Genomic DNA, 17,194 nt, shown 5'->3' on the forward strand with positions numbered 1-17,194 from the left:
GTAATTTCAGACTGAAAAAAATAGCACAGCAAACAACTACAACTACTGTTGTTTCCGGCAAAAAGACAGGAACCTGACAGAATGGAGCCCAACTGTGGCTAATAAAAAAACAACATTTAAATCAATGGGTTCTTTGACGAAAACTATGACTGAACAGAATAGCAGAAAACACAAAGCAGATGTGAACAGTCTTCGGCATATGGAAAGGGCCTGTGTTAGTGATATAAGCCCTTTCACACGGAGTATTTTGCCGAGTTTTTTGACGCGGAAACCGCGTCGCAAAACTCGGCAAAAACGGCCCGAGAACGCCTCCCATTGATTTCAATGGGAGGCATCGGCGTCTTTTTCCCGCGAGCAGTAAAACTGCCTCGCGGGAAAAAGAAGCGACATGCCCTATCTTCGGGCGCTTCTGCCTCTGACCTCCCATTGACTTCAATGGGAGGCAGAGAAAGCGTATCTCGCGCTGTTTTATTCCCGCGGCGCTCAATGGCCGCGGGCGAAAAACGGCGCGAAAATTGGCGTGCAGTGAGAGGAAAACTGCCTCAAAGTTCCAAACGGAATTTTGAGGCAGATATTCCTCCCCCAAAATACTCCGTGTGAACATAGCCTAAGGCTGCATTCACACAGAAATTTTTGCAGGAGGAAAATCTGCCTCAAAATTTGGAATTTTGTGGCGGATTTTCCTCTGCCTGCACGCCGTTTTTCGCCCGCGGCCATTGAGCACCGCGAGCATAAAACGCCGCAAAATACGCTTTCTCTGCCTCCCATTGATGTCAATGGGAGGTCAGAGGCATAAACGCCCGAAGATAGGGCATGTCCCTTCTTTTTCCCACGAGCCGGTTTTTCCGCTCGCGGGAGAAAACTGCCTCCACCTCCCATTGAAATCAATGGGAGGCATTTTCGGACGTTTTTTGGCGCGTTTTCCGACGCGGTTTCCGCGTCAAAAAACGTGTCAAGAAAAATCTGTGTGAACTGGCCCTAAAGGGGTTTTCCGTATAGTGAAAATTGATGGCTTATCCACGCCGATCAGCTGTTTTGATCGTGCGAGTTCTGCTTAACCTTCATTCCTTTTTATATTCAGATGAATAGAAGAAGGCTGTAATGTTGTGAACCACTGCTACAAGTATGTCGGCGTTTGACAGTATCGAGCAGCTTAAACGATGAAGGGGATGCACCACTCGCACCGCAGCACCTTCAAAACAGTTGATCGGCAGCGGTGCCGGGAGTCCGATCCCCACCGAACTGTGGATAGGCCATCAATTTTCTCTCTCCTGAAAACCCCTTAAAATGATTGTGACTGAAGGGTATAATCTATGGTAATGAGGGTGACATTGTATTTCAGCTGAGGCCTATTTGCAGTTCTAGCACATATTGTAATATAAAACAAAGTAACATAACGGACAGATGTCTGTATTTTGATTTTACACTCTGTTGGTTACACAAATAAAGTTTATTTTGCTTTGAGTAGGCCAAGGAGAAAATGAAGGAAGAGTCCTGGAACATTCACTTCTTTGAGTATGGTCGGGGGATGTGCATGTATCGAACTTCAAAGACACGTGAATTGGTGCTAAAAGGCATTCCGGAAAACTTGCGAGGAGAGCTCTGGCTCTTGTTCTCAGGTCAGCGCTAAACCATTTAGAAAACTAAGGATGGCATATTAATTGGTGTATTCCAGTAGGCAGTCATTTTTTTTTATTTTATTTTTTTTATCAACATTTTTTATTGGGTAAAGTACACATACAAAAAGTGTCAATATAAAGATAAAACTGCGAAGAATATGACACAGGGCAGTAGAAATTGTTATTACGACTTATAACCTGAAATAACAAAAAGAACACCATATCTGTGACATTATACATCTCTGTGCTGTTTCCTTATCAAAATATAGAACGATTAAAATGAATAGAATAGCCCTATTCCGGTAACTTTCCCTATCTGCCCTGGCACTGCCCCTATTTCAACCTTACATGTTTCCCCATCATATAGATAGTGAATCAGTATAAATTGGCAGTGTAGTTCATATAAAGAAATAATATAGCTGTGGATAAAAAGAGCTAAAGATAGCAGATAGGTGGTCGAGTGAATAAAATATACCATATCATCTGGCTCCTCCTTTTTCTGGTATCGGTAAGTCACTTTCTCGTTCATCTCATTGGGGAACACAGACCGTGGGTATATGCTCTTGCCACTAGGAGACGTGACACTTAAGAATAAAAAAGTGTTGGTCCCTTTTATAGGCACTGAGCTAATTTAGTCTTAACTTAATGTCTATTGAAGGCAGACACCCCTGCTGTTTCAGCAGACTGTCATCCTCTTTTTTTTGTTTGTTTATTTTTTACTTTCCTTTTTGCTGGAAAACAGGGGTGACGCTGGCCAACTATCCCCCCCCCCTTTCTGGCGAGTGATTGGTGACAAATGATTGCGCAGTTGTTCCATTGCTAATAAGAGCGCAAACTCCCCTGTAGACCACCAGTCAAAGGGTCACTTCTCTTGCTACTCACCAGTGTCTCACCTCATCTGTAGCTGGCACACAAAGGGAGCGTCTGATGCATCTACCATCCACAGCGCACATGTGCCATGCACTGCATTTCACCATGGCGCAACAGCGGGCTTGGAACGGGGGCACTGTTACTGCGTCTAATTCTCATCGTCTCCCGGCTGCCATTTGTTTTTTCACTATGAACCAGATGCCATTTCCTGCATCTAGAGGGGCGTGCTATGCCGGCTCCGGTCCCCTCCTGCGTTTTCTGCTTAACCTTGCATCCAATCGCTGCACGGAAGGGGCAGGACCCTCTCTCCCGCTCATTGCCCTTGTTAGTACGGACACATCAACAGGACTTCCTGCTGGGCTGCTGCAGTCGTTGGTACAAGGATTGCACCACTTCTCTCTGGAAAGGTCTCGAAGGTTCCCCTCCACAGACCTTTATCCAGTATAAACTGCAGCAGGGAGTCATATACCTAGCACTACCTAGGTAAACGTAGGTGGCCATTACACCCTTCTACGAGATATAAGTCTTGCCTTCTTGCAGTATTTGAGCGGACTCATTGTCGCCAGTTTCCCCAGTCTTTTACCGTGGGACGTGGTGACTCCTATACTGCCATGTTAGATACAGGAAGAGAATCCATATGCAGGACTTCCTGGCTTGAATGCTGGTATACCAACGCTGCTTGAATGAAGTCCCTTACAGTTCTTTCCTTTGCAGGTTCCTGACCCTTTGGGACCCGCCTGGACGAGATCATTTTGTAAGCCACAGGTGGGAAGGTCGTTTTAGTTTCTGGGCACCATGGTGCCTTCAATCGAGGCCATTTTGTTTGCCCAGTTTCATACTTGTACTCTTCAAAGGGCGGAACCGCCCTCAAGATTCCTTGGACTGCCGAGTCCAACTTCCCATGATTGTACAACAGTCACTCAACTGGTGGCTCTCCTCCCCAGCTGTCCAACAAAGCTGCTCCTTACTACCAATCCACTGTCCACTGACATCTCCTATCCACAGACACATGTCTCCGGGGTTGGAGAAGACCCCTTGTTTTTTTCTCTGTCCAGGACTCTTCCTTTCTTCCAGGAAGGGTTGTATCGCGGTCTTGCCCTAAATTCTTTCAAGGAGCAAGTGTCTTAGCAGTGACCTCTATGCAGAGCATTTCTGAGCTGACGGCCGTGTCCTGTCATCCATAGAATTTAACTCTATACCAGGATAAGGCAGTGCTGTGTACTGTGCCTTCTTTTTCACCCAAGGTGGTCTCCTCCTTCCACCTTAACGAGGATATCAATTTTGCCATCATTTTACCCATCTCTAGTTCCTAAGGAACGCTCCCTTCACAATTAATTGTCTGCGCCTTGCGGGTCTACGTCTCGCTCACTTCCTCTTTCTGCAGATCTGACTCCTTGTTTGTGGTCCCGGAGGGGTCCGAGGAAGGGTTTGGCAGCCTTTAAGGCTACAAACTTGATAGATTCAGTTGACCATTCGCTGGGTTAAGGGGAAGGAACCCCCGTTCTGGATTATGGCCCATTCCACTAGGGTGGTTGGTGCTTCCTGGGCTGTGCACCATCAGGCTTCTGTTCTTTGTGTGTTCAAAGCGGCTACCTGGTCGTCTATACACGCTTTCAGCAAATTCTACAGGGTGCATAGTTTTGCTACAGTGAATGCTTCACTTGGTTGCAAGGTCTTGCAGGCATCTTTGGAGTAAATAATCCCTTTTATTCTTCTGTTACCATGGGGACTGTTTTAGAACATCCCACGGTCTGTGACCCCCAATGAGACGAACGGGAAAAGCGTATTTTTTTTTGAGTACGTAAATTTTCTCGTCCAGTCCATTGGGGGACACCGCTCCCACCCTTGGTTTATACAGTTGACATGGTTGTCCGTTCTTATCTTGATTATTGGTTTTTTTCTTTACCTTGTACTAAATGAAACATCTTATTTTCATTAGGAGACATTATAAGACTATACATTTGTATATGGGTGCAGTCACATGCCGCAGATTTTGTTTAAAAAAAATTCTGGGCCTGAAAATCTGTTCCATTCATCTGAATAGAACTTGCAAAAATCCATGCATCTGCTGCGGAAACAACCACATTCAGGTGAATAGAATCGATTCTCAGTCAGAAAAAATTCTGAAACATATTCTGCTGCGTTTGACTGCAACCTAAGAGTTTATAGAGACTCTGGTTGATCTGCTCTATGGTGGATCATCTCAACCGAACTTTATCACTTGTATTAAAGGGAACCTGTCACGTTGAACATTCTGTCCTATCTGCGGTCATTATGTTCTACAATAGGAGGAGCTGAGAAGATTGATATATAGTTTTGTGGAAACTTGTATTTTATTTAATTTAAATCCCTACTCACTTGGCTAAAGAGTCCCGTGGGCGGTCTCAATCATTGATTGACAGCCTTCCCTGTATGAGTGTAAATACATAAAAAGCCATCAATCATTGAGTTGGACCACCCACTGGTCTCTTAAGCCCACAGTTAGCAGGGATTTAAATCAATAAATTACAGGTTATCTTTTTGCATAAAACAATATTTAAATTTGCTTAGCTCCTCCTGCAGATCAGACCGCTTCTTTGGCATGACCGATTCTCTTTAAATATCTTTCACTGGATGCTGTTTTTTTGGTAACAATTACTGACAGCATGACCAAGTGATAAGAGATCTATTTACTTTTTTTGAAAACATTTAAAAAGGCCTATTTGTTTACAGTCCCTTTTACCATCTTTTTTATTTGTTTTTCTATCCGTCATTTTGTTTTTATAGGGGCCCTAAATGAGATGGCAACACACCCTGGTTATTATGCCGACCTGGTAGAGAAATCCACTGGAAAATGTAACCTTGCAACTGATGAGATAGAACGTGACCTCCATCGTTCTATGCCCGAGCACCCTGCGTTCCAGAATGAACTAGGAATAGCAGCATTACGTCGCGTGCTGACGGCGTATGCTTTTCGCAACCCTAATATTGGGTACTGCCAGGTAGGACTCTCATAGCAAGTTCAAAGAAGTGAAACAGTATGCTGAACACTCTTGAAGCCCATTGGATATCTATCTGTATTGTTTGTAATAACCGCAAAACTACTTTAGAATAATCAAAGATATTCCCATTTTGGTAAAACATTCCTAGCAGTGTTTTTACAAAAGCAGCAAATATAATCCTAATGCCTTTATTTTCATGGCAGAGACATTTTTTCTATTTGTGTTGTATGGGTTAGGACACGTTAATACATTTTATGTGCAGAAAATGTATAATTATCACTGTATGTCTGCAGTAAACCACAAACGTTTTCCCTCTGCAGGCTATGAATATCGTGACCTCTGTGCTGCTTCTTTACTGTAATGAGGAAGAGGCATTTTGGCTGCTGGTGGCTTTGTGTGAGCGGATGCTTCCAGATTATTACAACACTCGGGTTGTTGGTAAGAGAACAACAACAGCTGTCTCTCTTAAATATTAAACTATATTCCTTAAAGAGACTCTGTCACCAGATTATAAGTGCCCTATCTCCTACATAATGTGATCGGCGCTGTAATGTAGATAACAATAGTGGTTTCTATTTAGAAAAACTATCGATTTTGACCACGTTATGACCTATTTTAGATTTATGCTAATGAGTTTCTTAATGCCCAACTGGGCGTTTTTTCGTTTTTGACCAAGTGGGCCTTGTAAAGAGAAGTGTATGATGCTGACCCATCAGCTTCATACACTTCTCTCCATTCATGTACTCAGCACATAGTGATCCTGCGTTGTTCACTATGTGCAGTCACATACACACACATTAACGTTACTGAAGTATCTTGAAAGTGAATAGACATCGCTTCCAGCCAGGACGCGATGTCTATTCACAATCCTGACACTTCGGTAATGTTTGTGTGTCACTTACTCACACAGCACATCGAGATCACACTGTGCTGTCATTTACAGTGTGAGATCACGCTTGCTGTCATTTACAGTGTGAGATCTCGCGAGATCACGCTTGCTGTCATTAAGTCCCACACAAACGTTACCTACGGGAAGTAAATCCCTTGCATCTTTGCAGCCAGCCTGTCTGCAGGCTCTTTTATTACGGCCTGTGTTTGCTGTTTTATAAACAGAAAACAGGCTCCAGTGAATGTTGGCTTTGTATGGTTAGTTCAGACGCAACTGCTTTTTACATTGATTTACCATGGATTTCCCCGTTTTGTAAAGGGTGAATTTCGCTGCAAATCTGTGACACAATAGGCATGCTGCAGTTTTAAAATCTGCAGCACGTCCTAAAATCCATGCAGATTTTATTCCACTGTGTGTGAATGAAGATTTAAAAACAATATTCACTAGCATTTTGCTGTAAGGCCCTATGCACACGACCGTAGTTTTCATTTGTAATTACGGATGAAATTGCGGACTCGTTCATTTCTATTAGCCACGGACACCGTTCCGTATATTTACAAATGTGTGTCCGTGTTGTAGAAATGATCCACAAAATATAGAACATGTCCTATTCTTGTCCGCAACTGTGGCACATACTCGCCCATAGAAGTCTATGGGCACTTCCGCAATTGCGGACAGCTACAGATGTGTAGCCGTCGGATCCGTTTTTGCGGACAGTAAAAACCCTCACGGTTGTGTGCATGTGGTCTAATTTGTTGTTTTTTTGGGGAGTTATTCTGATGATTTAATAGAGAAACAAGTGATTTGATTTCCCTGCTGCTGATCTGCTCTACATCAGATCACTCATTCCTGAAGAAGGAGAGTATTACGTTTCTGAAGCGTCCAGCATTACATTTTGAATTCATATTCTCTGTCGTATGCATTCCCAATTGTTATCTGTACTTCATGTTTGGATTTTCAGGAGCCCTGGTGGACCAGGGTGTGTTTGAGGAATTGACGCATGAGTTCCTACCGCAGCTGTCTGAGAAGATGCAGGAACTGGGAGTGATCGCCACCATTTCTCTATCTTGGTTCCTCACCTTGTTTCTTAGTGTCATGCCATTTGAGAGTGCAGTGGTGGTGGTCGACTGCTTTTTCTATGAAGGGATCAAACTGATTCTGCAATTGTCCCTGGCTGTGCTTGAGGCCAACATGGAAAGCCTGTTAAACTCCAACGATGAAGGGGAAGCCATGACTGTACTTGGGAGGTAATAATTGTCACATGAGTAGGCATTTGAGACATTCATTTGAGCTTTTAGGAGGAAAGAAACCACTGCTAAATTGGATTAAGTGTAGTAGTGATGGCGGGATATGAAAAATGAACTTAAAAGTTTTTATTTTTTTTCCCTCTGATTCTAGATATCTTGACAATGCGGTGAACAAGCAGAGTGTGTCGCCTCCAATCCCTCACCTGCACGCCCTTCTCACGAGTGGAGATGAACCTCCAGTTGAGGTTGACATATTTGACCTCATCAAGGCATCTTATGAGGTAGTATCCATTCAAAAACACGGCAAAATATGTCTCTATCAGGTTGTATTAAATAAATAAATTTGTTATTTTTACTTATTTTGTGCTTCTAGAAGTTTACCAGCCTGAGAGCTGATGACATTGAGCAGATGCGGTTTAAGCAGCGGCTGAAAGTGATCCAGTCTTTAGAGGATTCGGCAAAGAGAAGTGTGGTAAGAAAAAATGTGTACAACACCAAAAATCTTTGTCTCCCGTACCCGATCTAGCAATGCAGATGATAGGTCTATAACAGGATTACATTTCAGTTTTCCTGTAATAGCCACAGTGAGGCTGGATTCACACAAGCATGTTCGGTCCGTAAAGGACGGAACGTATTTTGGCCGCAAGTCCCGGACCGAACACAGTGCAGGGAGCCGGGCTCCTAGCATCATACTTATGTACGACGCTAGGAGTCCCTGCCTCTCCATGGAACTACTGTCCTGCACTGAAAACATGATTACAGTACGGGACAGTTGTCCCGCAGCGAGGCAGGGACTCCTAGCGTCGTACATAACTATGATGCTAGGAGCCCGGCTCCCTGTACTGTGTTCGGTTCGGGACTTGCGGCCGAAATACGTTCCGTCCTTTACTGACCGAACATGCTCGTGTGAATCCAGCATAAGAATTGCAGAACCAGTCTGCAATGAGCTCTGTGTGTTTTCTGGGTAGCAGCTACACTGTCCATAGATCATAGTAGATGAAGTGTAATAATGACTACATCTGTATGACTAAAACATAAACCAGTGTTATATTGCATACAATTTTTCTTTCTGTTTTTTTCTAAGGTAAAAGGGTTGTCCCATCCACACAGTCCCATTTCATATCCATTTGGACGTTATAGAGTAAGGTTCCCTGCTCAGGACCATCTATTAGCAGTGGGTCTTTGAAGCAGGTCCCACTCTAGAAGACCCGGACCATTAAAGGGGACCTGTTATGGGTTTGTTTTTTTGTTTTTAAACCACGTACCTCCCCTTATTCCTGGCTTTCTCTTGATTCCAGTGCTGTATTTTTTTATTTTTTTTTGGCCCTGCTGTTGTCCCCCTCCACTTTGTGCCTAATATGCTAATTTTGAGTAAAGGTACAGAGAGGCGGAGACCTCATCTCCCCTCAGTAGGCGTTGCCTTCTGTGTGAATGTGACACTGTCCAATCAGAGTGGGTCTTCTGCATCACTGTGAGGCTGTCCGCTCTGATTGGACAGTGTCACAGTGACACAGAAGGCAACACCTACTGAGGAGAGATGAGGTCTCCTTCTCTGTGTACCTTTACTCAAAATTAGCATATTAGGTGCCAAGCGGGACAACGGGAGGGCCGAAAATAATAAAAATGACAGCGCTGGAGTCAAGAGGCCGCCAGGAATAAGGGGAGGTTTGTGATTTAAAAAAAAAAAACAGGACAGGTCCTCTTTAAATGGTTGCCCATCCATTTGAATGTGTGCCATGTAAATATGCAGGGGTAATATGTGGCCACTTACAGCTTCCCCCAGGGAGAGCAGCTGAGTGGTGGGTGTTTCAGCTACCAGACCTGCCTGTAGATCGCCATTGTTTAAGAAAAAGGGTTTCCCTGATGACAATCTTTATTTAATGGATACGGAGATAATATCCTATACATAAATATATGTGTTTATATTGATTTTCATAAACTAGAATCCATAAGTAAGACACATACTCATGTAATCCTTCTCATACTTGTCTGCTAGGTGAGAGCCATTTCCACTGATCTTGGCTTTTCCATGGAAGAGCTGGAAGATATGTATGTTCTGTTCAAGGTTAGTATATTTTTAGGTCCCCTTTCTTCTGTACTTCATTTTGGTGGCATAATTAGAAGCAGAAAACCCTATAAGGCTATGTTCACACAGAGTTTTTTGACGAGTTTTTCTCACGCGGAAACCGCGCCTCAAAACTCGTCATAAACGGCCCTAAAATGCCTCCCATTGATTTCAATGGGAGGCGGGGGCGGTTTTCTCCCACGAGCGGTAAAACCGCCTCCCGGGAGAAAGAAGGGACATGCCCTATCTTCAGGCGTTTACGCTTATGACCTCCCATTGACATCAATGAGAGGCAGAGAAAGCGTATTTCGCGGTGTTTTATGCCCGCGGCGGTCAATGGCCGTGGGCGAAAATCGGTGTTACAGGGAGAGGAAAATCTGCCTCAAACTTCCAAACTGAATTTTGAGGCAGAAACATAGCCTAAGAGGAATTTTCATTCGTGTATTTTTAGCGTTGATTTCTGGTTCACACAATATAAGCCGGTGATATTGTTAGTCTGTAATGGCAGACTTTCTAGTCATTTGTTTCCATCAGTCAGCCTCATTTTGTGACACAACTGAAGGCAGATATAGTAAAAAACTCATATGTTGGCTATTTTTGGTTGTAGTCATGCTTGAGATATCTGCATAACGAATGACAGGGTCCCAGACCTCCACCCATGCAATCTTCTGACATGTCTGTAAGGTATATCAGAGCATTGCAGCTCAGACAAATTGAGTGAACGGAGCTGAGGCGCTTCTTTCTACACCCAGACATGCTCGTATGGATGAAGCTTTGCCGGGCTCTGCATTGAAGGGGTTTAGGCACTCCAGAAGTAAACCACTAAAATGTGAAAAAAGAATACATTTTTATGTATCATTCAAATACAGACGACAGCAGTGTATCTGTGTAATGTGTGTAATGTTTCCTACTCAGGCTCAGCATCTAATGAGCTGTTATTGGGGAGGGAACCGCACATCCAGCAATCGCCATGACCCCAGCTTGCCTTATCTGGAGCAGTACCGCATAGATTTAGATCAGTTTCAGGAGTTGTTCGCCCAGCTCACACCCTGGTCTTTTGGCCCACATACTTCCACCCTGGCAGTTCGTATTTTCCGCTTGTTGGATACTAACAAGGACTCGCTAATAAACTTTAAAGAGTTTGTAACTGGACTTGGTAAGTACTTGTAAAAGGTCTTCTATCATAACATGATACTGGGTCTATTTGTTTTTTCTGATTGCCCAAATTGTGTTAACTGTACCCCTCTCATTACCACGTTTCTTATCTGTGAAGTAAAGAGGATCCGTCACCTTCCCTGACATTATGTTATAGTAAATGTTTCTATTGCCCATGCTATAACAATTAGGACTGAGAACTCTACGTTGTGACGATCCTCTGTTATTCCTCCTGGAAATATATGAATTCATTGACAATTGAATGGGTGTTACCATTTCCTATCTAACACTATCACTATATAACTGTCTATATATCGGATATAGAATTCTTTATAATTCTGGTGCTTGATGTATTCGGCATAAGTCTGATTTTACATTTATGTTTTTATTAGGTGGAATGTATCATGGTGATATGACAGAGAAGCTTAAATTTCTTTACAAACTACATCTGCCCCCTGGTAAGTTAAGATAGGTTCAATTTGAATTCACCAAGTTTAAGAAAAGTAAAAGAAGAAATTATGTTACATATTCTTCTTAAAGCAAAATCATCAAAAAATACAAATCCGTGTTCCTTTAAGGCTATGTTCACACGGGGTATTTTGCCGAGTTTTTGGACGCGGAAACCGCGTCGCAAAACTCGGCAAAAACGGCCCGAGAACGCCTCCCATTGATTTCAATGGGAGGCGTCGGCGTCTTTTTCCCGCGAGCAGTAAAACTGCCTCGCGGGAAAAAGAAGCGACATGCCCTATCTTCGGGCGCTTCCGCCTCTGACCTCCCATGGACTTCAATGGGAGGCAGAGAAAGCGTATTTCGCGCTGTTTTATGCCCGCGGCGCTCAATGGCCACGGGCGAAAAACGGCGCGAAAATCGGCTTGTAGGGAGAGGAAAATCTGCCTCAAAGTTCCAAACTGAATTTTGACGCATATATTCCTCCCCCAAAATACTCAGTGTGAACATAGCCTTACTGTTCTCTACCTGCACATTGTATTCACTGTTAGGCTTCATGCACACGACCGTAGCCATGTTCACGGCCGTGATTTTCGGGTTGGCTGGGGCGGAGTGTCACCCTCAAGCCGCCCGCAAATCTCGAGCCGTGCACATGCTATGAGCCTGGACCGCAGAACACGGCCGTAATAAGACTTGCCCGTTCTTTCTGCGGTCCAGGCTCCTAGGCCATGCACGGAGCGTGGAAACCACGGTCGTGTGCATGCCCCATAGGAATGAATGGGGCCGCAATTCTCCCATGGATTTTCTAGGGAATTGCGGCCGCAAAAGCACATTCGTGTGCATGGGGCCTTACAGTATGGTTTCCACATCTTAGCAACTCATGGCTGTTATCTCCATGACACTTTTTTCCTGCACAACCTGGTCTTGCCTTTTTTAAGGTGGCTGTTAGCTGCTACTACTATTTGAGATTGAGCGACTATCCAGTACCTTCGCAACCCTTTGGTGTTAAGAAAGTGGCTATACAGCTTCGTCAATAATGTCAGACCAGGGAGGACACCTGCACATAGTATAGGCTTCCTTCCTAGGCCAAGCTCCCGCAAAAGGGTTCCTGACCAGACTCTGTTGCCCTCTTTCTACATCTACTCATCCCTGGGAGAGAGACACACTAGGCCATCTTGAGGTGCTGCCTTTACACCCCTCCTGATCAGACCAGGCCCAATAGGGGAAGTTTCTGTTTTCTACCTCTTCAAAGGGAGTCGCTTCTTATGGTTCGAGGCCTGCACCTTTTGCCCGTTCTCATTACATCCTTTAATTCCAGACACCCTCAACTTTGGTATGGGTTTGGATCTTTCTTTGGCTGATATGTTTGAAGTGACACAAATATTTTGGGACTCTCAACCTACTGGTACTATGTGCTCTCATACTTCACTCCATTTATTTCCTATGTTTGCTTGTCCCTACTCTTAAATTTGCACCTCTGGGTCTACCAGACACTTGCTACCCCCCTCCTACTCGTCAGGCTTACAAGAGGTTTGTTTACCCCTGTAAACTATAGAGTGAGAAGCCTTCTCCTTACTGATCGTACATCCTGTGAAGTATATTAGTTTAGATGTCGCTAGCTGGCATAGGGTTAGAGAGCTAAACTCTATGTATACAATGTATATAATCTTTGATGCAATTCCATTCATTACTTAGCCATCAAGGAGCAATGGAAACCCGGTGAAAAAGAAATAAAATCTAGTGGGGACATAGCCTGAGATTGTATTTGTGCACTTATCGGAGTTCCTCTTACTTTATCCCTTCAGCTCTAAGTGCAGAAGAAACAGAATCTGCTCTGGAAGCCACAAACTTCTTCACAGAGGATGTAACTCCAGAAGGTAAACGGACTAAACCATTGTGTATGGAAGATTTCCTCCGTTATTTGTGTATTGCTCATTTAAGTATTTGATCAGTAGTTTCACCTAAAACCAAAACGTCCGCATTAAGTAAGCCGTTCGGTTTTCCTTTCCTTCACTACAACTCCCACAGGCTGTTACCAAACTTTACTGGACTACTGAATGACAAATCTGCCTAGTTCTGAAGTCTTGTATCCCCTGTCCCTATGTCGCTGCATAACTAGGCATTTGTCATGTGGGTGACGACCTTTGTAGGAGCTGCAATAGCAGCCATCTTACGTTACCGCTTTTGGAAAACAAAGAGTTAAAACTGATTTGAGGAAAAAGCGGAATGTTTTTTTTTTTTTTGTTTTTTTTTTTTTTGTTTTTTTTTAAAACAACTTGAAATATAATCACTTGTATATACTGGTGGTTTTTGTTTTTATTCCAGGTGGAGATGCTCTTTAAAGGGGCTCTCCGCTTTGGACAATCCCTATTTGTTAGCTTATTGTCAAGGAACCCTTCTATCAGATGAGGATCTTAAAGGGATTCCTATTTAAATGATTAGACATTGTTTTAATTTTTTCACAAGTCAGGAAATATTATAAATTAGATTCTAATTTATAACATTTCCATGTGCTGGTCACTAGAGGGAGCAGTTCCCAAAATTGCAGCATGGTCAATGTGGTAAAGCAAACTCATTGCTTTATGCTGCAAATTTGGGGTAGACACACTCGCTCTAGTGTCCTCACACAATCCCCGCTCCCTTATTCTGGCTAGTACCATCGGATCCCCTCTATTAATTCACAATTTCCCTATGAGGGTGAATGAAAATGAGTTTTCCAAACTGGACAACCCCCATAGCTGACTTTCTGTAGTTATCAGATTTGTCAGATAATAGCTTATCTGTAAGGTAACAAAGAAATCAGTGGTGCTTTGCCCTAAAGTACTGAAAAACTATATCAAGGTCTATGACAATAGAAAAATGAGTGGCTTTGATTTCTCACTTCAAGAGGGTTCCTGCCTAAAAATGTAAATAAAAAAATAGTTAATCGGTCTTAGCAATAGCCAGTTTGGTAATTAAAGGGGTTGTCTGGACAATTTTTATTGATGACCTATGCTTCAGTCAACAGTATCAGATTGGTGGGGGTTCAAGTTTCGACACCTCAACTGATCAGCTGATTGATAGGCTGCGGCATTTGTTGCCGCTAACTTTTCCCAGTTCAAAGGCACAACGCCATACACTTCCGCAGCGGCTGTGCCTGGGATTGCAGTTCCGGTCCCATTCAAGTGAACGGGACTAAGCTGTAATCCCAGGGACAGCCGCTACTGAAGTTTACGGCACTGCGCCTGGTAAACACTGAAAAGGCTGCGACGACGAACGACGCAGCCCCTTTAGTCAGCTAATCGGTGGGGGTACCGGCAGTCAAACCCCCACCAATCTGATATTGAAGAACTATCCTTAGGGTAGGCCATCAATATAAAATGCCCAGACAACATTTTTTCTATGAAGATGTGGCGGCCGTTTTTTTTTTTTCTTTTATTGCTAAAGTGACGAGAGGAGGTGCAGCCATGTTGGTTGTCACCCTGAAACTGATGATAGAAGTGACCTCTAGTATGGCTTCACTTACTGTTGTTACTTTGTAAAAATCGCCTCCACAAGGTAAAAGACAAATAGATGGATAAATCTAGGGCATTATTGGTGAAGCATGATCTAATCCCACGTGTGGTGTATTGGGGGCACATGATTTCAGCAGGTTTTCCTCTTTCTGAGTCATAGCGATTATCTTCATCTGATTCCTACCTCTTCTCCTCTTTCCTTCTTCTCCCTTCTCCTGCTTCCCTCAACTTTCTCCCCTCTCTTTCTGACTGCAGTATCTCCCTATCTCTCCGAGCTGGATCTTATTCTTCAGAGTGAATTCCCAGGTTAGTTTTTTACTTTGTGTGGGAATCGAGCACTCTAATAATGTGTAATAAACCGCTGTACCGCCACGCAGACCCCGATGTTACTATCACTTAGTATGGCAGTCATTTTGGAGGCTGCTGGAATATTCATGTGTTAATGACGGCGACACTTGTAGCTGCTCTTCTGGGATGATAGATCCATTCTCTTCTGTTGTGTCATTGACATTACTGGTTTTTAGTAAATCATTATAGTGCATTATGATGAATACTGGTTTTCTCTAAAATAGGTAAATGTCTTCTGGGCGGGCTATTGGTATATTTTCAGTCTTTAACAATGGGGTTTCATTTTTAGAGTCTGATGGACAAGGCATTGCATCTGCAGCTGAGAACGGTGACGCCCAGTATAAGAAAGGTATTTTTAAATTGTATGTCTTTATACAATTTACATATTTAAAGGTAACTGTACACTTTTGCAAAAAAATTTTTTTCTTTTTGAGGTCCTACAGTTTTGTTTATACAGCTCCCATGCGTTCTTATGTGTTTCCATGGATACAGAAGTCAAACTCTGTGTATACTCTAATCTTGCAGTCCTGCCATGTTGTGTATACAGCTCCTGTGCACACCTATGTGTCTCCATGGATGCAGGCTACAAACTCTGTATAGTATAAGAAAAAAAACAGAAACCAGTGATACATTCCCGAAATCGATCTTCGTGTACTAAATTTTGCACAGTGCTCAATTTCCCAAGGAATAGTAAAAGTATAGTATTAGGTGCATAGCCTAATCCTGCAGTCATGTGCTGCTCTTTTGTTGTTTTTTTTTGTTTTTTTAAATCTTCCCTTGCTTAATTCTATAACTTTTACTTCATATTGTTTAAAATAATGTGCAAAACATACACACAGGACAAATTTCAAGGCTAAAAATGTGCTCTCTTTTGTGAGAGAAAAACTGACATTCTGTACGATTTGTGCAGAGTAAATGCAAAGCTCCAAATATTACTGCATAAAGGAGGAGGTTTTTTCAAAGGTATATTTTGGGGTAATCCACCCCCCTACCCATTCTATAGTGTGTCCAAGTCCATCTTGATCCTGTAGCTGGGGACTGGGAAACCTCCTATTTTCCTTTTATATGTGTCCAGGCAGATAATGCTGTTCTCCCGACGCGTTTCCTTGTGGCCAAGATTCTTCAGGGGAGTTTAGGCCAATTAGCCTCTATGGTCAGAGGCTTTGGAGCAAGAAAAAAGATAAATCCTATGCAGTGGCAAAGAAAGTTAAGTGCATCTGTTCCCACGATGCTGGGATAAACGCTGTGACAGGCGTTTATCCCAGCATCGTGGGAACAGATGCACTTAACTTTCTTTGCCACTGCATAGGATTTATCTTTTTTCTTGCTCCAAAGCCTCTGACCATAGAGGCTAATTGGCCTAAACTCCCCTGAAGAATCTTGGCCACAAGGAAACGCGTCGGGAGAACAGCATTATCTGCCTGGACACATATAAAAGGAAAATAGGAGGTTTCCCAGTCCCCAGCTACAGGATCAAGATGGACTTGGACACACTATAGAATGGGTAGGGGGGTGGATTACCCCAAAATATACCTTTGAAAAAACCTCCTCCTTTATGCAGTAATATTTGGAGCTTTGCATTTACTCTGCACAAATCGTACAGAATGTCAGTTTTTCTCTCACAAAAGAGAGCACATTTTTAGCCTTGAAATTTGTCCTGTGTGTATGTTTTGCACATTATTTTAAACAATATGAAGTAAAAGTTATATTTTATAAAGCTCTATCATTATTCCAGTGATTCTTTACTAATTCTAAATAGAGTATTTATGCTATAAAAAAACCTTTGGTGGAAGGAATAAAAATACCACCTGACATCTATTCTTGCTTAATTCTAACCTGCAACAGTAGGAGAGGGGCAGAGGCAGTGGAGTAACACATGGCTGCAGGATCAGACAAAACCGAGCTGTCTATAACCACGGAGACACATAGGTCTGCACCGGCGCTGTAGACCCAAAACGGCTGGATATGTTTAGTCAAAACTATTTGCAAAGTTGCTTCATAGTTTATTTTAAATTCATTGGCCCAATAAAACGGTTGCTAAATAGTCCCATGAACCTACAATAAATGTGTTTCCAAAAC

At 43.0% G+C, this 17,194-nt stretch overlaps 1 protein-coding gene across 2 annotated transcripts in view; it reads left to right on the plus strand.

The window, feature by feature from the left end:
• TBC1D9B (TBC1 domain family member 9B) overlaps window positions 1-17,194 on the plus strand; it is a 45,534-nt gene that overhangs the window by 23,208 nt on the left and 5,132 nt on the right. Inside the window, exons 9-20 of one of the 2 annotated variants that reach the window (XM_075856191.1) lie at window positions 1,469-1,619; window positions 5,256-5,470; window positions 5,791-5,908; window positions 7,321-7,606; window positions 7,758-7,887; window positions 7,980-8,078; window positions 9,603-9,671; window positions 10,587-10,827; window positions 11,219-11,284; window positions 13,079-13,150; window positions 15,023-15,073; window positions 15,405-15,464. In XM_075856191.1, coding sequence (XP_075712306.1) covers window positions 1,469-1,619; window positions 5,256-5,470; window positions 5,791-5,908; window positions 7,321-7,606; window positions 7,758-7,887; window positions 7,980-8,078; window positions 9,603-9,671; window positions 10,587-10,827; window positions 11,219-11,284; window positions 13,079-13,150; window positions 15,023-15,073; window positions 15,405-15,464 — 1,558 coding nt within the window. The remainder of the gene's footprint in view (window positions 1-1,468; window positions 1,620-5,255; window positions 5,471-5,790; window positions 5,909-7,320; window positions 7,607-7,757; window positions 7,888-7,979; window positions 8,079-9,602; window positions 9,672-10,586; window positions 10,828-11,218; window positions 11,285-13,078; window positions 13,151-15,022; window positions 15,074-15,404; window positions 15,465-17,194) is intronic. The other variant, XM_075856192.1, reaches the window with a different exon arrangement.

The sequence above is a fragment of the Rhinoderma darwinii genome, chromosome 3 (genome assembly GCF_050947455.1).
Source record: "Rhinoderma darwinii isolate aRhiDar2 chromosome 3, aRhiDar2.hap1, whole genome shotgun sequence".
NCBI classification, from domain to species: domain Eukaryota; kingdom Metazoa; phylum Chordata; class Amphibia; order Anura; family Rhinodermatidae; genus Rhinoderma; species Rhinoderma darwinii.